General features: G+C 61.1%; 2 protein-coding genes across 5 annotated transcripts; one reads left to right on the forward strand and one right to left on the reverse strand.

Moving 5' to 3' along the window:
• Positions 1 to 1,814: 1,814 nt before the first annotated feature.
• On the reverse strand, positions 1,815 to 12,007 carry Ano8 (anoctamin 8). Of its 3 annotated transcripts, none has more exons than XM_047531120.1 (19): positions 11,540 to 12,004; positions 10,708 to 10,818; positions 10,450 to 10,582; positions 10,139 to 10,277; positions 9,968 to 10,064; positions 9,217 to 9,333; positions 9,011 to 9,138; positions 8,751 to 8,912; positions 8,312 to 8,464; positions 8,113 to 8,239; positions 7,937 to 7,992; positions 7,759 to 7,833; positions 7,448 to 7,579; positions 6,215 to 7,024; positions 5,799 to 5,990; positions 5,546 to 5,677; positions 5,358 to 5,468; positions 3,181 to 3,847; positions 1,815 to 2,329 (listed from the first exon to the last, which is right to left on the reverse strand). In XM_047531120.1, exons 1-19 carry the CDS (start codon positions 11,643 to 11,645, stop codon positions 1,962 to 1,964), a joined length of 3,816 nt encoding a protein of 1,271 aa, XP_047387076.1. In that variant the 5' UTR covers positions 11,646 to 12,004; the 3' UTR covers positions 1,815 to 1,961. The 3 variants fall into 3 exon arrangements, with proteins under 3 accessions (XP_047387076.1, XP_047387077.1, XP_047387078.1); XM_047531122.1 differs by having other exon boundaries at positions 2,186 to 3,434; positions 3,556 to 3,847; positions 11,540 to 12,007; XM_047531121.1 differs by lacking the exon at positions 7,448 to 7,579 and having other exon boundaries at positions 11,540 to 12,000.
• Positions 12,008 to 13,438: 1,431 nt separating this feature from the next.
• Positions 13,439 to 17,596, forward strand: Gtpbp3 (GTP binding protein 3, mitochondrial). Of its 2 annotated transcripts, XR_007105846.1 has the most exons (10): positions 13,439 to 13,810; positions 14,148 to 14,395; positions 14,509 to 14,595; positions 14,682 to 14,884; positions 15,101 to 15,173; positions 15,272 to 15,415; positions 15,602 to 15,767; positions 16,075 to 16,338; positions 16,524 to 17,102; positions 17,427 to 17,596. XR_007105846.1 is itself a non-coding variant. In XM_047531546.1 (9 exons), the coding sequence occupies exons 1-9, from the start codon at positions 13,758 to 13,760 to the stop codon at positions 16,747 to 16,749; spliced, it is 1,464 nt and encodes a 487-aa protein (XP_047387502.1). In that variant the 5' UTR covers positions 13,439 to 13,757; the 3' UTR covers positions 16,750 to 17,340. The 2 variants fall into 2 exon arrangements, 1 of the variants encoding a protein (XP_047387502.1); XM_047531546.1 differs by lacking the exon at positions 17,427 to 17,596 and having other exon boundaries at positions 16,524 to 17,340.
• Positions 17,597 to 19,569: the final 1,973 nt, after the last annotated feature.

A 19,569-nucleotide genomic window follows, 5' to 3' on the forward strand; every position in this document is an offset into this window, starting at 1 on the left:
GGGGTGGGGGGGTCCCTTCACCAGCTGGGCTGGGATTGGGACTGAGCTTGGAACACGGGGGCGGCCTGGGCTCTGCTGGAAGTCTGTTCCTCCTACCCCAACTGCCCTGTAAGGGGGCTGTGACTGAGGGCCGAGGATTAGGGGCGTTGAGGATGGGGTAGGCCCGGATCTAAGGGGCTGACTGGGGAAGGTGTGCCTGCCCTCTGTGGTTACCCTGGGGCCCTTCCGAGCTGCCCAGCTCACTTGGGGCAGATGGTGCTGGGTTGGCACAAGTGGCTGAACCAGCCCCAGGCCAGCACAGCCACCTAGCTGTGCTGCGGGACCCAGATGCTTTGCCCCCAGCTCTCGGCAGTGGTGTCTGTACCAAGGCAGGTGCCTACTGTAGGGTCCCTGCAGGCCCTGGGCAGCTAGTCAGGAGTGGAAACTTGACCTTGGCCTTGTGGGGTCAAGGCACAGGGAGTGGCGAGATCCCCCAGCAATTCCCAGACCAGTGGGTAATCCCCAGTCCCAGGGTGGTTCTGACCGGCAGATTCATGGTGTCACTTGGTGGTTAAGCTGGCAGGACTTCAAAGACAGGAGACCGCCTGGGAGCAGGCAGCGCCCCCATTCCCGCAGGCCTCTGAATCCCGTTTTGAGCTGGGCCATCTCCTGCACGGTCTGATTCCTGTGGCACTTCCTCCCAGTGCCCTGCCTGCCCAAGTCCCCATGTGGTCGCCCCAGGACTGGAGGCGCTGTTGGGCCTGCCCTGTGCACAAACCTGCCACGGCTCCTGCTGCCTTCAGGAGGAGCCCAGGCCTGAGCCAGCCACACTCCCCACCCTGCCTTTGGGACTCCCCTGGCTCTGATGTCCCCCAGGCTCCAGACTGCCTTCCTGCACCTCCCCCTGGCTACAGGCCGCCCTCCTGGCTCACTGGGCTCCAGTGAGCCCTGACTTCAGGTTTCCTGAAGTGCTCCTTTGTCAAATTGGCTCCCTTTGCCTGGGGTGTGGCCATGTGGGGGGTCTGGGCCTTTAGCTTTTGAAGGTGAACGTGCTTGTCATTTTCCAGATGGATGCAAGGGTGTGACAAGCAGTGTTCCTGTCCCTAAGTCACATGTTGACAAATCCTAGTGATTCCTGTCTGAAATTCACCCTTTCATGGGACATCCTGGCTGTTCCCTATGCCAATCTGTGTCTGTTCTGGGCACCCCCAAATGCACCACCCTCTCAATACCATGACTCTGGGACTGCAGGGCTGGGGTGCCAGGTGCCTTCCGATTTCCATGTCCCATGTTCTTCCCACTGTCCCTGGCTTCCCAGGAGGCAGTTGTGCCAGAAAATGCACCTCTTCCACACGTGTGTGCATGCACACACAGGTGACAGGACTGTCCCCCTCTGCCCCCATTGGAGGCTGAGAACTTGCTGAATCCTCTCAGCACTTGGAGCTTGCCTCAGTCTCGGTGGCTGAAGCCTGACCCAAGGCCCTGCAGCTCCTCCCAAGAGCTTCTGGGCCCAAGTCAGCCCCCAAATCTGGGCCGTCACAAAGGCGGCACAGCCTGGAGTTTTCCATCTGTGGCCCCGAGACCCAGTTCTTGGGAGGAGGCCCCTGGGGGTCAAGTCAGCCCGTGGCATGTCCTAGTCCCCAGGGCTCCCATGCCCCCTTCCACTTGCTCTGACCTCGGGCACTGTTGAAATATACTTTTTATTGCATTTCTGCCGTTTTACAAAAATATGACAAAATAAATTAAAAACAAATAAATAATCGCCTATTCTGTGTGTGTGTTCTCTATTGGTTTTTGGGTTTCCTTTCGCTTCCCCCATCCTGGTCGAAAGGAAAACGGCAGATAGGGGAACCCGCCCTAACAGGGGCGGCCAATACTGGTGGCTGTGGCTGGGGACCGGGAGGGCAAAGCGCATTTTCTGGGCGGCCGCCCCTGATAATGACTGATATTGCATACGAGAGGAGGAGAGCGGCTGGGCGGAGCTAGTGCCAGCCGCCCGGCCAGCACACGGCCTGGGGGCTGGGGCTGGGGCTGGGCGAGGGCCCCGGGGGCCCCGGGGGCTCGGAGGTGAGAGGCAGCGGCGGGGGCGGGAGGCTGTAGAAGCTGGCGTCCCCCGGCAGGGGCTGCGGGGCTGGAGTGGGGCCCGGGAGGGCACAGGGTGGGCACTCGGTGGCCGGCGGGGCCTGGCGGGGGGCGGCGCCCTCGCCCCCGCAGGCCCAAGGCCCGTCCCACTGCCAGCAGCCGGCGGGCGGCGTCGGGGGCCGGGACAGCGGCATTGGCGGCGGCGGCGCGGGGCTCCGGCTGCGGCGGGTGCGGAGGGCAGGGGCGCCCGCGAGGGCCAGCGCTGTCCCTGCGGAGGCGAGAGGGGCCGTTCCGGGGGCATGCCGCCCCCGCTGGACCCCACAGGGTGGGAGACCCTGCCCGCGCTCCCTCCCGGGCTTCCAGGCACGTGAAGGGCCTTATTGCTTCAGATCAGAGACGGGGCGGGGCGCCTCCCTGGGCATCTTCGGGTGCATCCCTTGCCTGTGGGCACTGGCCTCTCCCAGTCATGGGGGAGGAGAGTCTGAGGAGGTCCCTCTGACTTCTGACCTACATCCCTTGTACTGCAGCTGCCACCTCTCTGGTGACCTGGGGATCCGGCTGCTGGAACCCCAGACTAGGGCTGGGCAGGCAAAGTGGTAGGGGTCCTGGGGTGTGGCCCGTGCCTTGGCTCTGCACCCATGTGGGTGCAGCCTGTAGCCCAGTGCCGGGGGTGGGCAGCCCCAGCCTCCACCTCCAAGGAAGTCCTTCCTGAACACCTGGGCTGCAGGCTGGGGATTTGCATAGAGGTCTGGGGGGTCCAGGCCCCCAGAGTGAGCCAGGCATGGGAGCAGGAGAGGGTGGGCCAGGCGGCAAAGGGGCCTCCCTCACCTCTCCTGGCACCAGAGCGTGGTAGGGGTACCCTGGGAGGGGTACGAGGCTGGGGCTTTGGCATCCCTTCCCTGGGGCAGAGGAGGGTCAGGCACAGGGCTTCAGGCTCTCCAGGGTCCAGAGACTGAGCAGGCTTGACCGGGGGGCTCCACGTCCCACTGACCCAGGTCCCCAACCAATACCAAAGATGGGGCCTCCTCTGTCCCCTTCAGCCCTTCTCCCTGGGTCTGGCCACCCACCCTACCCCCAAGCCAGGCCCAGCGTCCCCACCCCCGAGTTAAAGCTTGTGACCTGAGCCTTCCTCTTCGGGCCGGGGGGCTTCCAGCTCCTCAGCTGAGGCCTCGTCTGCTGGCCCACTCCTCTGGGCCCGGCCGCTGCCAGCGCTGGGGGTCCCGTCCTGTCGGGCCTGCCCGCCCGCCCCGTTGGACCCGGTCTCAGCCCGGGTCCCGCCAAAGGGGAAGAGCTTGCCGGCGTGGAAGGCCTTGGGCGGCGAGTGGCTGCGCTCGGGATCCCTTCGGGTCTCGGGCGACTTGAGGAACTTGAAGCTGAGGAAGGCCGGTAGGCGGGTGTCACTGCCAGTGGGTGACTGGGCAGAGGGCTGCCGGGTGGCAGGGCCAGTCCCTGAGCCGGCCAGCGAGGACGTGGCCCCTGATGACAGGAACTTGCCCTGTAGCGGGATGATCTGCTTCAACTTCATGACGTTGTTGGGTGCCAGCAGGGACCCTGGGCGCTTGGGCCGCTCAGGCCCATGGCTGCCCGCTCCGCCTCCCTTGGCTTTGGCAGAGGTCTTCTCGGAGGCGGCAGGGTCCAGCCCAGAGCCCTCCGCCCTGGCCTCCTCCCGGCCACCGGTGTCCCGCTCCCGGCGGGCGTGGTGCTCCGCATGGCGCTGGCGCTCCTCCTCCTCCCGCCGCCGCCGCTGCTGCTGCTGGTAGCGGTGCTGAGCCTGGCGCTCGTGTCTCTGTGGGCAGAAACACAGCTGGGTGCCCGGGCGACAGTGCAGCCAGGGCCCGAGCCGGGACTGCGGCAACGGGGGAATCCCAGTGCTATGGGGCCCCCCATGGATGCCGGGGCTCTCTGTGCTAGGGAGAGATCCAGAAGCTTATTGGGCACCAGCCGGACCCCCGCACCCACACTGGGGTCCTGTGGGAGTGGGCGAGATGCGAATACTCATTGGGCACCAGTGCATCCCTGGTCCCATGCTGGGGCTCTCTGGGGAAGTGGGAAGAGGTCCAAATGCTAATTGGGCACCAACTGCATCCCTGGACCCAAGCCGTTGCTTTCTGGGAATTGAGAAGAAAACCTCTGTCCCCGGCCACAAGCCACAGTGTCTTGGGAACTGGAAGAGTGTAAATGAACACTGGGACTGGTCCCTGCTTTCTGGAGAACCAGCAGGACCACAGGAGAGCCTCGCCTGGGCGAGTGGAGTCTGCGGGCTGTCAGTGGAACTTCAGGTGAGTTACAATTTGATAAGAGGTGGGGGCCTCAGGGCAGAGCGCCCGCAGCCCCAGGTTCCACCCCAGCACTGCACCAAGAAGAAAAAGATGGTTTGTTTAAACAGAACGTAGAAGGAGACCCTCAGTCACCTCAGCCCCATTTCAAAGTGCTCTTTTGCCACCTGTTGCTCGGGGCTACTTGAACACAGATGTGGAACAGTCCTGTTTTCCAGGAAAGGTCTGTCATCTGAAGATGCTGTGGAGCTCCTGGGCCCCTTCTGTAGCTTTTGGAGGAACATGGAAGAGGCTGGATCTTTTCTAGGAAGCATCCACCATGTCTGTGGCCCTGAATAGGAAGCTCTCAGGGGGCTGGTGACCGAATGCTCTCAAAAGCCTGGCTTTGGATGCCATGGAAATCCTGAAAGGGACCCAGGCCTAATTAGATCCTTCAGTATCTGCAGGGCACTGGCTTCAGGACCCCCGTCGATGCCGAAGTCTGTGGATGTGCAAGACCCTGCTGTGAAATGGGATGGTGTTTTCCTAGAACCAACCGACATGCCCTGTGCCCTTGGAATCCTCTCTTGATGCCAAGTCAACGTAAATGCATTACCCATCACCGTCCTACTGTATTATTTAGGGAATAATGACAGAAAAAGTCAGCTGGGCATAGTGGCAGGGGCCTGGAGTCCCAGTGACCTGGGAAGCTGAGGTGGGAGAACTGCTTGAACCAGGAGTTTGAGACCCACCTGGGCAACATAGTGAGATCCCATCTCAAAAAAGCAATCAAGGAAGGAGGTGGGTGGGCTGGTCTACGCGTGGCCGGTACAGACGTGGGTGGTGCTCTCGACTGTGGGGATCCACGCTGGTTGCATCCTTGGATGCAGAACCAGGAACCGAGGGCCAACCATCCTTCGAGGCTTTGTGCCTGTCTGCATGTTTCCCCTCATCCTGGGGACTTGGCCGCAGATCTAAGGTCCTCTGCCAGGAAGCCCCGCCCAGCAAGCCAGTTAACCAGCCCCTCCCCAACCCACATACCTTGAAGGCCTCTCGCCGCTGATACTCCAGCTTGGCCATCTCCTCAGCCACCCAGCCTGGGATGTCGGGGATGGCCACGTGGATGAGGTACTTGAGGAGCAGAGCGAAGTGCTGCGGAGATCCAAGGAGGAGGCTGCAGGCCCTGGGGACACCCTCCTGCCTCCGCCCCCCCAGGCCATCAGCCCCACCTCGAGCACCACCACGGACACAATGGCTGCCTCCGGACTCAGCCAGGGGAAGAGGCGCTGCAGCTGCCCGCACTGGCCGATGAGGTAGCAGTTCACCAGGATCGCCAGCACACCCATGGCCTCCATGACCTTCTGCAGGGGGCAGGGGTCTCAGGGGAGGTCCAGCTGGCCTCTCCGGCCCCAGCAACTCCTGGCTGGTCCCCAGTTCCCCACAGACCTTGGCTAGGGGTCCTTGGCCTCCCCCCTGCCCCACCTGCCACTGGCCGATGCTCTCGACACGCTGGCCGAAGGGCCGCTGCAGGCCTGTGCACAGTTTGAAGGCGTCGCTGCGAATCTCAATGAGGTTGTTGACCAGGGCGCACAGCGCAGCCAGCGGGAAGGCGGACGAGAAGAGCACGACGTAGCCGAACTGGACGAACATCTCCTGGTAGTCCTGGAACGTGTCCTGGGGCAGGCGGGGGGTGTCGGCCAGGGCACCTCCTCTCCCAGACCCTCTTCCCCCACCGCACCCGCCTGGGATCAGCCCGCGTGGACCAGGGTCTCTCCTCATCTTTGGCCTCATCCAGCTGGACGCTGGTCCCAGGCTCCCATTCTGCGGGTCCCAACCGTCGAGGCCCCATTTCCCCAGACCAGGCGCCCAGGACCACCTCCGCCCCCAGGTCCTCCTACCTCGTACTTCTTCATGCAGCTCTCCAGCTCCGCCTGGGTGAGCTGGGGCGAGTGCTCCTCCTCGGGCGGGTCGATCCAAGAGGACCGATTCTGCCGCTTCTGCCTCCCGGCAGAGTCCCCAGAGCCAGGTTCCGGGTCTGGGCCTCCATCAGGCCCCTGGTCTCGGCCCTCACCCCCTGCCCGGCGGAGCAGGATGGTAGGGGGCTCTCGCTCAGGGCTGCCAGGAGGACCCTCCGCCTCATCGTCTTCCTCAGCCAGTGTGAACACGCCTGGCTCCAGCCCCTTCTCCACCATGGTGGGGCTTCCCTCCTCTAGGAGGGCCTCTGGGTTTGGGCCAGGCCGGCGCCGCCCAGCCCCCCGCTCAGCAAAGCTGACCTTCTTCAGGCGAAGTCCACAGTCCAGGAGGCCACCGTCCTCGCCCTCGTCATCATCGTCCTCCTCTTCCTCCTCCTCCTCCTCCTCCTCTTCCGCCTCCTCCTTTGCCCCCCGGGGCCCGTCCCTGACCTCCCCACCTTCCCCTGCTGGTCTCCGCTCCACTGTGGCCTCTTCCTCCTCCTCAGGTGCCCCGCAGCCCCCACTGAGACATCTGCGGCCCCCCCCGCCACTGCTGCCACTGCCCTCATCAGCCTGGGCTTCAAGGTGGCGAGGCACAGGGCGCCTGAGGCTCAACAGGCCACGCAGGGCCCGGGCCAGCTCCCAGACGGCCCGCAGACCCAGCTCGCCACGGCCCAGCCTGCGGTACAGGTGTGGCTGCAGGACCTCACGCACATTCTGGAGGAACTGGCGGGTGATCAGCAGCGTGGCCAGCATCTGGGGGTAGGAGGGGTGGAGAGAGGCTGCATGGGGGACAGGCGGGTGGCCCTGGCACCAGCACAGGGCGCCCACCCTCCAGAGCACCTTCCAGGAGCAAGTGCCCAGACGACACGCGGCGCCTGTTCTTAACTGCCCCTTCCGATGTCCCTGGACACCAAGCCCCCAGCACTCAGCCGCCACTCACCTGCCGCAGACCACGCCCAGCACGCCGCAGCACAGGCAGCCGACTGCAGGGCAGGTGTGGCGCGCCCCCACCCAACAAGGCCTCAGCCAGTGCCCAGGGCTGGCAGCCCCTCTGCCTGTGCTAGCCACCAGGGCCCCAGTCCCTCGCAGCATGCCCCTCAGCTTGCGTGCCCGGCCCCCAGCACGGCCATGCTGCCCACCCTGGCGAGGCTCCGGGGGCTCGCCACCTGCCCGTACTTTGGCCCGGGCCACGAGCAGGAGGCCCCGGAGGGAGAGGAGGAGCAGGCGGAACCGCAGGGCCACGAGCGGGACCAGCACCGCCCGCAGCTGCCGCTCAAGACTCTGGGACAGGGACAGGACGAGCAGGAGCTGTGGAGGGACCGACGGACAGATGGACAGACAGATGGGGGGGTGACAGGCAGAGAGAGGACAGACAGACGGACGGACAAAGAGGAGAGAAGGATGGAGGAGGGGGGGGGAGCGGCTGGAGAGCCCATGGACCCTTGTGCCAGGTCCGGCCCCCCTGGCTGCCACGGGAGCCAGCTCACCTCTTTGAGGCGTTCCATGTCCTTGAGGTAGAAGCCGATGTAGAAGAGGCTCAGGTACGAGTTGACAAACTGGAACTGCAGGAAGCAGCGGCAGTGGTCACTCTGCAGTTCCTGTCATTGCCCCCACCCCCAGCCTCTCTGCTGTCCCCCTGCTGTCTTGCCTGTGGTGGCCACTCACCAGGACGACTTTAATGATGAGGTGCTTCTCGTAGGCGCTCTCTAGCCGGTAATTCTCTAGGGGCCAAGGAGGTGAGTGAGGGGCCGCCCTGGCCCCCCAAGTCCAGTGGGGATCCCGAGGGGCAGGGGCAGCCTTCCTCCCAGGTGGGCATTGGGACCTCCCCCGGCAGAGCATACCCATGTCGTTGAGCCAGATGGCCAGCTTCTTGTAGCCCTCAGCGCTCACGCTGACCAGCAGGGCCAGCACAACCTTGGGCAGGAAGCGGGCGAGACGGGGCAGCCCCTTCACACTCAGCACCAGCTCCTGCAGGACCAGGAGGTTCAGACAGGGCTGGGCAGGGCTGGGCGAGGCCAGGGAGAGGGGTCTCAGGGTCACCTGCAGCTGGAAGCATCCGAGCATGAGCAAGAAGACGCAGGCAAGGCAGGCCAAGCACAGAGGGAGGCTCACGAGCAGCTGGAAGAGCAGCCGCTTCCACGGCGGGTAGTAGAACTCCTCCGCCCGGGTCACAGGGCTGATGCGGCGCACGCCCTGGCAGAGGGTGGGGGGGGTCACCGCCGCCTGATCCGCCCTTTGTGATCCTCCAAACTTAATTTCCCTCCATGACACCTTTATTCTTGGGGTGCACCCGCCTCACGCACCCTTTTTACTTTCTCACATCCAATTTCCACACCTCCCCGCAGGAGCCGCAGCCCCGACCCCCTGTGGCACAGGGGCTCTGGGGCTGCAGCTGGGCCAGCCCTCCCTGCCATGGGAGTTACCAGCGAACTCTCTTTTACCTGGCTACCTGAATTCCTCCACCCAGCCCTGGACTGACCCTGAACTGGGGACGGGGCTCCTCCACAGCTTCCCCAGGTGAATCCAGTGTTCCCCACTTGTAGGCCAGCTCTGCCCCTCTCCGCTTCCACTCCTCTAAGAACAATGTTGACCAGATCACGTTGAAGAGAGCGAAGACCACACAGGACACATCCCGGCTTGTCTGTGGGTGGCAGAGGAGCGTCAAGCCATTGGGCTAGCTAGCCCAGTGGGGAGAGTGTGTTGGGACCCCTCAGTCCCCACCCAGCCCGGCTCTGATACCTGATCAGCCTCAGTGAATGTGTACAGGACAGAGCCAAAGACAGCCGGGTATACCATTGCTGATGTGTAGAAGCCCAGCCAGGCAAAATACATGGCAATCTTCACACCAAAGTAGTCACAGATGTCATCTGCCAAGTGAGGGGGAATCCCAGTCACCTCCACCTGCCTCCCAGGACCCCTGTCCACCCCCTAGACCAGGATCGCACCTAAAGGCTGGTTTTCGCACACGGCCTGCACCCATGACTTCATGAGGCGGTTCAGGATGCGCTGTTCATGGACCGGGAACACCTGCTGGATGATCCCACGAGCTGCCAGCTCTGGGACTGTGGGGAAAGGAGCACAAGTGATCCCGGGCTCCTCCGCCATGCTCCCAGCCTGGCTAGCCTCCCTTGGCTGGAACCAAAGTCACAGCTTTTCGCTTGATCTTAAACCCACAGAGGCTTTTCCCAGGGAAGAAGTTCTAAATGGATGGAATATCCGACTCTCCTTCAAAATTTGGGAGATGCAGGGGCAGATGGGGAAGGACACAGCCTCCATAGGAATCATGTTTTTACCTAAAGCTGTTCAGCTTTAGTCTGTGGCCCTAAGGAATGGCATAAAGCTGGCATCAGAGGGTAAACGAATTTGGGATGGCACCTTTCCTAGAGAAATCCAGGCCACAGCACGTGGAGCGCTGTCCATGGTCCTGCCCCTACCTTATCCCAGAAAAAGACCCAGCCTGGACCCGCCTCCTAGGGATAAGCCAGACCCCTTTACAAAGGCCACGCCCTTCAACTCATTGACTGGTCCTATCTAGGTAACTGGGGCCACGCCCCTTAAGCTCATTGGCTGTCCAACCCTTTACTAACCCCTGACTGGCTGGAGATAGACCCCACCCTCCCACCCCCATAGGTTGTCCTCTAAGAGTCCTGCCCAACTCTATGCCTGTGATTGGAATGTTGACCCCGCCTTGCTCACTGATTGGCTGGTCCTCCAGGAACCGCACGTTGTGCAACGCCTCACCCTGCTTGGCACGCAGGTTCTGCAGCCAGAAGCGGATGATGCTCTGGCGTTCCTGTTGAGAGGAGGTTGTGAGCTCTCTGAGCAGCACCTCACAGGCTGGAGCCACATGCGTGGGACAGGCCTCACCTGGGATGTGAAGAAGCGTAGCTCACTCTCCACATTCTCATAGATGAAGTCTTCTTCGCAGGAGAAGCCACGGGTGCCCCCACCGAACTCGGCCTTCACAGCCTTGCGCAGACCCAGCTCATCGGCCCCTCGGAGTAGGCTGCAGGGAGGGCAGAGGAGATGGGCTCACAGGAAGGCCCCAGCCCACCATCCTGGATCTAAGGATGCACACCTGGTGGCCTCTTGGCACAAATGCAGGGTGGCTGGATAGCATGGAAGGGCAGGGAGCCTCGGTGGCAGGGTCAGCGAGAGGCCAGAGGCAGGGGACTCGCCTCTCATATGTGGCCGTGACGAAGAAGGCGTAGGCACGCGTGTGGCGGTGGTGGCGGACTTGCACGATGAGCTCAGGGATGCCCACGCGGATGTGGTTCAGCAGCCATAGCAGTGTGTGGTCATCGGTGGTGTCTGCCAAGGGGCACAGGGACCGATGGCTCTTGCCAAGAGGGGACCCCGAGACCTACATATTCCCGGCTCTGGGAAGCTGAGCTCGGGAGAGCTGCATTTGGGCACCGGCAGGTGGGTGTGGGTACCTGGAAAGGTCATCAGCACATCGCAGTTCTCCGTGGGAACGGTCTTCATCCATGCCTTATGGGACACCAGGTAGCGACCAGCCTGCAGGAGCCGCTTCCCGAAAAGCTTATCTGGGGGCCGGCATGGCAGGTCTGGGTCAGGTCACTCCTGGATCCAGACTTAGCCTCAAGTCTCAGCCCCCATCTGAGCTCTCCAGCACTCAGCCTGACTTTCACAGCTTCTTTTTCTCTCTCCACGTCCTTGCACCAGCCAGGCCCTTCTCCAGGGATGCCCTTCCCCCCAGATCCTCCTTTACAAATCTTACTCATTCTTGAGGCCCAGCTCCGCCTCCCAAACCACAATCGATGGGGCGCCCACTAGCAGTCCTGAGCCCTTCACATTATGACAGCGCGTCCTTACAGCAGCCCCATGAGTTGGGCGCGGTTCTTACCCCCATTTCACAGATGAGGAAACTGAGGCCCAGTGTGTTTAAGTCATGCACCCAAGGTCACACAGCCGAGCTGGGATTCGAACCCAGGACCATGTGATTCTGTAGTCTCCACAGAGAGGCTAGTGCCTCCCAGCCCCGCCGCGATCCCTTAGCCCTGGGGAGGCAAGGCTCAGCCCCAGTCTGGGGCTCTTGGAGGGGCGTGTCCACGCTTTTGCCCCGGGACCCCCGCCCGCTGCACGGTCCCAGCCCCGCCCGTCGGGCCGCAGCCGCAGTGCTGGAGGAGCGGCCCCTCCGCCAGACACCAGGCCCGGGACATTTGACCCCAATCTTCCTTCCTGCCCGGCCGACGCGCGCACCCCAGGCACCTGCAACCCTGTCCGATCCAGCAGCCGCACACATACCCAGAACTCCAGACGCAGGGGCTGCGGGCTCGCCCTCCGGCGGGGGCCTCTTGCCGCGCTCTCCCTCCAGGGACGTGCCCCCGGCGCCCGAGGTAGTCTCGGCCATGGCGAGGACAGGTCAGGTTAGGGGCTGCGGGCGGCTCGGGCGCCGGGGGGCCGCGGGCTCATGGGGCCAGTGCCGCCGCCGAGCGCGCGGGAGGAGGAGACAAAGGCCGCGCCCGCCCGCGCCGGTCGCCGTCCTCGCCCGCCCGAGCGCAGCTTCTCGTCGCCGCCCGAGCCGAACCTGGATTCTCCTTCCCCTCCCGCCGCGCGTCACTCTCCAGTTCTCGATCCTGCCCGCCTGCCTGGCTCTCTGGTTCTTGTCGCCGCCCGTGTTGTTTTGTTCTTGCCCGCCCACTTCGATTTCTGGTGCTCGTGCCCGCCCGCACCAAGGGTGCACCAACTTGCCCCTACCTTCCCACCTTCTGGTTTCCGCCTAGAAGCCTCCGTTTCCCCACCTGCAAGCTACAGAGTTTACAGAAAGGACTTGGAATCTGAGATGAGCGTGATTTGACTGTGGCAGGACGTGGGAGTAGGCGGGGCTGGTCCGGGAAGATTCCTGGGAACAATAACCACCTAGCAGGGTTGCGAATAAATAATTATAGCTGATTCTGCCTCAGGGTATTTGCACGTGCTGTTCAGCTGCCAAGGACACCCTTCGCGTTCTCTTCTCCTGGTTAATCCTTACTCCCTTCAGAACGTAAGCTCGTTGAGCAGACCCAAATAGAAATGTCAAGTTTAGAAAATAAAATAGTCCTCTTAACTAAGTTTACATTTCAGATAAACGAAGAAACATTTAGTTATGTCCTAAATGTCACATGGGACATAATTACACTAAAACAGTATTCATTGCTTATCCGAAATTCACATTTAATTGGGTGTCCTGTTTTCTTTAACCCCTTCGGTGCTGGGAATGAAATCCAGAGCCCCCCGCATGCTAGGCAAGCACTCTACCAGAGCTACACTCCCAGCCCTAGACGTGTCTCTTGCGTTGTACCGCGACCCCTGGCCATCCTGAGCAGCCCACTCCATCAGGGTGAGAACCCGGCGAAGGTAGGGGCCCAATCTGGTTCTCAATGCCTGACACACATAGGTACTTGATGTATACTTGTTACAGGCGGAATCGCCAGAGATGGAGAATGTCATTGTCTGTTCCTATTTTAGGTAAACAACGTCGAGCAGGACGGGGCATGAGAGAATTACGATTCTAACCTGCCCGCCAGATTTTTTCCCGAAATTGCAGATGCGCCGCCCGCCCGCTTTGGTCCAGAACCAGAGAACTGGCGGTGCGAAGGCGCTCCCGAGACTCCGCCCACTCAGTGCCTGGAATTCCACCATCAGCGATTTATTCTGCTGTTCAGCGTTGTCCTGGGTTAACCTGAAAGTAATTTCCAAGACTCCCTTGACTGGCTTTCGGGGAGCCCGAAACAGACCGGACTCTCGGCACACCTGAGCCAGAGAGGGCCAAGGAAGCCCAGAGGGGGAGAGAGGGCTTCCAGGAAGGTTTCCTGGAGGAGGGGACTTTGAGCTGGGCTTTGCGGATGAGTTTGTGAAACGAGGAAAGACAGGAGAGAAAGTTGGGGAGGGGAGAGAAGCGGTTAGAATTCCAAGAAAACCACGTAGGAATCTTCTCAGAAGTTTGGGCAAGATTTTCCCTGGGCCAGAGGGTGTGCTCGCCGGAACTCATTCCTCGCATTTACTGAGCTGTCCTGAGCTTCCGGTCACTTCCTGGGCGCAGAGAGGTGTAACCCGCTTTTGAGGCGGGCGTATTGGGCACGCAGAAGTTATTGCCTCGCCTAAGACTACGGAATGGTCGAATGGGAAACACGGGGCTCGATTCCTTGCCTAGCCATAATTTCCTCCGTCCTGTGCCAAGCCCTGTCCTGCTCATTTCCATTGTCTCAGATCCCTGCCGCGTTAGGACCCTAAAAATTCGGTCTAATGTTGCCGGGGGAACGTCATTGCGGGACACTCAACTCCGGGCGCCCCCGCCCTCTTTCCTAGCACCAGCCCACGGGAATGAAAGCTTCAGCCGGTGGGCGGGGCGCCTCCTGAGTGGCCCAATGACAGTCGAGAATCGTAGGACGTTACCAGTAACGCCGTGGAGTAGGCGGGGCCTCCTGCTGGGACTTGAAGGCGCTCGGAAAGGCCAGACAGGCGGGTTGCAAGTTGTAAATCCATGTGGCGGGAGCTGTGGACCTTGGCGGCCCGGGCGGCACGTGGGTCTTGCAGGTGGGGCGACCCCGCAGAAGGGGTGGGACAGCAAAGGGTGCTTCTTAGGCCCCAAACCCGCTCCTTAGGTTCTGAGGGCCCAATTTCCTGCCACAGCCATCACTCGAGATTTTCCAAGCCCAAATCTGCCCACCCCCTGGCAGCAGACCCCACATCAGGGTCACCTTTTGCTCTCAGTCACTTTGTGGCTTCAGAGTCTCCAATCTGTACCTCCCCCAGTCACAGAGCGCCCCCCACCAAACCGACCTGGAGCTTCTCCTGACCATCCAGTCTTCCACCCATCTCCACTTTAAGACAGCCTCCAAGTTGCGCTGACTTTCCTCCTCTCCTGTCCCAGACTGTGCACGCGCCAGAGCAGCGGGGCCCCGGCCTTCGGTTCTGGAGCCACCATCTTCGCACTAAGCTCAGGCCAAGGCCGCTGCGGCATAGCAGTGATTCGAACCAGCGGCCCCGCCAGCAGCCACGCCCTCCAAAGCCTCACCGCGCCCCGGGACCTGCCCCCGGCCCGCAGCGCCAGCCTACGTCTGCTCAGCGACCCCCACACCGGGGAACCGCTGGATCGTGCACTTGTGCTCTGGTTCCCTGGTGAGGGACCCCAGAACTCGAACCTCCTGGTAGCGCCCATGACCCAGTTTTCCTCCTCCAGGAGTTTTCCCAGGCTCTGCCTTCTACCTGATTCTCATCTCTTTGCCCACGAGGTCCCCAAAGTTTCACGGGTGAGGACTGTGTGGAGTTCCACGTGCATGGAGGCCCGGCCGTGGTGAGTGGCGTCTTACAGGCTCTGGGTGAGTCACAGTCTCACGTTCGTAGCCTGGCTCTGCCAGTGGGCCTGGAGGGCCAGCGGGTTCAAGAACCTGGGGCCTTCCCACAGGCAGTGTGCCAGGGTTACGGCCAGCTGAGGCTGGAGAGTTCACCAGGCGGGCCTTCGCCCATGGGAAGCTGAGCCTGACGGAGGTGGAGGGGCTGGCGGATCTGATCCACGCGGAAACTGAAGCTCAGCGGCGCCAGGCCTTGAGGCAGCTGGATGGCGAGCTGGGCCAACTCTGCCACAGCTGGGCTGAGACCCTCACCAAAGCAAGTGTCCTATTTGTTGATTCCCTGCCTCAAAGACCCCACCCTTCATCCCCTGTGTGAGAACACCCCGCTTATCCATCTTTCTTTCCCTGCATGAAAGCGCCTTGCCTATGGGATGCCAGTGCGGTCCCTTGGATCTGCCTGGACCTGGGTACATCAGAGTGGAATGGTGGGTTCCTGGGTGCTCACATCTCTTGCCTTCCTCCCAATGCCTAGGCTCTGGCCCACGTGGAGGCCTATATCGACTTTGGGGAGGATGACAACCTGGAGGAAGGTGTCCTGGAGCAAGGTGGGTCCACCTGGGGGCCGAAGGTGGAGACAGCTGGCATCCTCAGCTTCCAAAGGCCTGACGCACTCCCTCCCTCTGCCTGCTTTCCCCATCCACAGCGGACAGCCAAGTGCAGGGGCTGGTGGTGTCACTGGACGCACATCTACGAGATGCCAGGCGCGGGCAGCGACTCCGCTCAGGGGCACACGTCGTGGTCACTGGACCCCCCAATGCCGGCAAAAGTAGCTTGGTGAACCTACTCAGTAAGTGAAGGTGGACGGGGACATGGCCTGAGCGGGGCGTTGGCCAGTGCCAGGGGAGGTGAGAGGAGGTAGGAAAGAGTCTGCAGGAGGGAAAGGAGAAAAGCTCTGTCCAGCCAAGGGGTGGCGCCTAGGGGAGGAACCCGCTCGCCTCTACCCCACCCGCTTCTTCTGATCGTTTCCCGCTAGGCCAGAAGCCTGTGTCCATCGTGTCCCCAGAGCCAGGGACTACCCGTGATGTGCTGGAGATCCCTGTGGACCTGGCTGGGTTTCCCGCGTTGCTGAGTGACACTGCAGGGCTGCGGGAGGGCGTGGGGCCCGTGGAGCAGGAGGGCGTGCGCCGAGCCCGTGAGAGGTGGGCCGGCAGGGTCTGTGGGAGGGGACGTTGGGACCCTTCCTCTGCCTTTTCTCTCTGTTGCATTTATTTTTTATTTTTCCTCATTCAGTAGAGGCAGCTAAGCTTCTTCAAGGGGGGGGCCCAGTGACTTGGTTCTGATTAAATACTGTACTTGCCGGCTGCCTCCCCTGCCCGCCACACATCTGCCACGCCTCTGTTCTGCCACGCCCCCGCGCTCTGCCACGCCCCCGCGCTCTGCTCCCCCTACAGTGTTAATTACTGCTTTCTGGGGTCAGCTCTCCTCTGCTTCTCTCGGCTCCTCCAGGTTGGAGCAAGCTGACCTCATTTTGGCGGTGCTGGATGCCTCTGACCTGGCCTCTCCCTCCAGCTGCAGTTTCCTAGACACAGTTGTAGCCCTGCTAGGAGCCCAGAGCCAGCGCCTCCTGCTGGTGCTGAACAAGTCTGACCTGCTGCCCTCTGCGGGCCTAGGCCCGGGTCCCAACCTGCCCCCGCACCTGCTGCTGTCGTGCTTGACCAGAGAGGGCCTGGATGGCCTCCTGGAGGCCCTGAAGAAGGAACTGGCTGTAGTGTGAGTCCCCTGCCCACCGCCAGCCTCCCCTCACCCAAGTTCAAGTGGAAGCTGAACCACTGGCCTTGGCCATGTATCTGCCGCTCAATCTTAGTTTCTATACCTGCAAAATGGGTACTGCCTTACCCTTACAAAATGTGGTTGCAAGGTTGGGAGGGCCCACCTTCCTGTCTTGCCTCTGGCAGGTGTGGGGACCCATCCACAGGTCCGCCACTTCTGACTCGCGCCAGGCACCGGCATCACCTCCAGGGCTGCCTGGACGCCCTTGGCCACTACAAGCAGACGAGAGACCTGGCCCTGGCGGCTGAGGCTCTGCGCATCGCCCGGAGGCACTTGACCCACCTCACAGGTGGAGGGGGCACAGAGGAGGTCCTGGACATCATCTTCCGGGACTTCTGCGTGGGCAAGTGAAGGGAGGCCGGAAGCCTTGGGGCATCTGGAACAATTCTTCTTCTCCACCCAAAGCAGTGCAGCCCATCAGCGAGTTCAGGGTGGGGCGCTCCCAGCAGGTGCTGGGGGTCCAGGCCTGGGGGAGGGGCTGCGGGGAGGTGGAGTTGGTGCCAGATGCAGGGGTGTGCATGGAGGGTTGGATGGGGTGGGAAGATCTCAGGGGTCTTTGTTTCATAGTTTTTCTTTTAATTTTTTGCTGGCTGGGGATGGAACTCACCTGCTACCACTGAGCCCCAGCCCCACGGTGTTAACTTATTTTGCAAGTAACCAAGGGAATGTGAGAAATTCAAGTGATCCAGAAATGTTTCAACGTGGTAATCTCCCCACTTGCCCTCTCCCGAGGTCACAGCTTAATAGTGGATTTCCAGAACCTTCCTTGCATGTTTGCACACTTGTTGCCGTTGCACCCATGAATCAAATATGGGTTTGTTTGCTTGGTGCTGGGGATGCAACCCCTGGCACGCCAAGGCGCGCTCCATCAATCAGGGAACCGCACCCTCAGCCCTGAGTGCGTGTGTTTTGCATATAAATTGTTGTGTTTATTGCTCTGCATGTTGTCATTCCTGTTTCAGCACAATCTTGAAATTTTGTCTCTTAAAAGTGACTTTTGAAACCTAGGGTCCCGATTCTATCCCCAGGCTTCATCTTGGTTCCTTCATCCACTCCCTCACTCAGAGCCCATCTGTGCCGTACGTGGATGATTCCAGCAGCTCAGGAGGCTGAGGCAGGAGGATCACAAGTGCGAGGCCAGCCTGGGCAACTTGGCTTTATAAATAAATAAATAAAAAGGGCTCAATGTCAAGTGCCCCTGGGTCCAGTCCCCAGTACTGGGGAGGAAAGATCCACTCACTCAGTGAATATTAAGAGCCAGAACTGCACACATCTTTTTAAAACAATTCTTTGCAGTCCTGGGCTGGAGCCAGGGCCTTACCTGTGCTGGGCTAGTGCCCCAGCGCTGAGCTCCACCCCAGCTCCAACGCACTTTATTGAACCTGTACGACAGCGTGACACAGTGGGGGTTTTGTTCCACTTTGACTGATGAGGAGACTAAGGCAAGTAGTGACCTGCCAGACGTCCCCCAGCCTCGGATTTGAACACAGGTCTTTGGGCGCCAAGTTTGAGTTTGCCAGTGGCTGTCTATTCAGCAGACTGCCAGGGATGCCAGGGACGGCCTGGTTCCTGCCGTCGTTAAAGGCCAGACGCAGCTCATTCTTGTGAGGTCTGATAGCTTCCTGTGACCTTGTCACAGAGACCTGACTGCTCAGGGTCCTAATGGGGAGCTGCCCCTGAGAGGGGCCACTGGTGCTGTGAGCTGGATAATGAGGAGGAAGCCGGGAAGGAGGCCAGGGAGCACCAAGCAGGGGGCCCTGCACCAGGAGCATAGGGGTGTGTTCCAGGAATGACGAGGTGACCAGGGTTTCTGGCGCAGTGAGGGGCAGGAGGAGATGGAGGGGCCTGATGGGCAGGATTGAGAATTCTGGGAAGCTGTGGTGACAGTGACCAACCAGCAGAGGGCGCCTTGTCCTAGCTCATGAGGGCCCTGCAGAACTCCATGTGGGCGTCTGTCCTGGAGGATGGGTGGCCACCTGGGGGCAGCACCCAGCGATCAGCTCCCCTCACAGAGGACACTGATTCTCGGGTAAAGTCAGGATCTTTCGCAGAATCAGAAAAAGGTCTCTATCCCCAGTGCAGGAAGACCGATCCTCCAGTTTTAGGGGGCATGCGAGCAGAGGTTTGGAGGCATCCAGGGGAGACAGAGGGCACGAGAAAGGTCTCTAGGAGACCCACAGCCTTCCCAACCACCCAGCGGAGAGGGGCCCTGTACCCCTGTTGCCTCACGGACTTTATTGCATTGTTGTTACTTGTTAGTTGATTTGCTTGTTCAAAGAGTTGGGGAGACTGAGGCAGGAGAATCGCAAGTTCAAAGCCAGCCTCAGCAACTTAGCGAGGCCCTAAGCAACTCAAAATAAGACCCTGACTCAAAATAAAAAGGGCCAGGGGTGTGGCCCAGTGGTAAAGCTCCCTTGGGCTCAATTGCCCGGTACAAAAAACAAACAACTTCTAATGGCAAAGTAAATCATTTTAAAAAAATTGGGGTGACTCCTGGAGGGAAAGGGTACTATCACGAGCTGGATCCTGGATGTCACTATCATGCCCCTTTTTCAGATAAATAAACTGAGGCCCAGAGAAGAAAAGCAGTAATGAGGGTCCTGGGGCCAGGGGTGTGGCTCCGTGGTAGAGCGCGCCGAGCACCCAAGAGGCCCGGGCCGTCCCCTGCTCTGCACAACAGTATAGCAACACAGGCCCAGTGGGGTGGGCTCAAACCGCGGAGGGTCCAGGGGCCTTGCAGGAGGGGCGGCGCCTGGGCTCTGTAGGGATGGAGACGCCCTCTGGGCAGGACGCCGGGCCCGCCCACCACCCCGCGGCTCATAGGGGCCCTGGCACACAGCTGGACAGAGGTCCTTGGCTACAGTCCCTTTTTTCCAAGAAGGGTGAGGCGGCTTGTGGGAAGCAGCCGTGGGGGTTATTTATAGAGGTGGTAGGAAATCCCCAAAGAGTCAGCGCCTCACCCAGTGGTGGACCTCAGGGTCAGCGATCTGCCATTTGCTCCCTGCTGGGTATTCAGCCCCCATCCAGCCTGGACGAGCAATAGGCTGGAAACGAGGAGGCATGGGGAGGGGGTCCCCAAAGAGGGAGCAGGCTGTCGCTGGGGTATTAATGGGGGCTGCCTGGAGGAGGAGGTCTCTAGTGCCAGGCCTCATAGAAAAAGGGGCAAGGAAA

The sequence above is a fragment of the Sciurus carolinensis genome, chromosome 17, assembly GCF_902686445.1.
Source record: "Sciurus carolinensis chromosome 17, mSciCar1.2, whole genome shotgun sequence".
Lineage (NCBI taxonomy): Eukaryota > Metazoa > Chordata > Mammalia > Rodentia > Sciuridae > Sciurus > Sciurus carolinensis.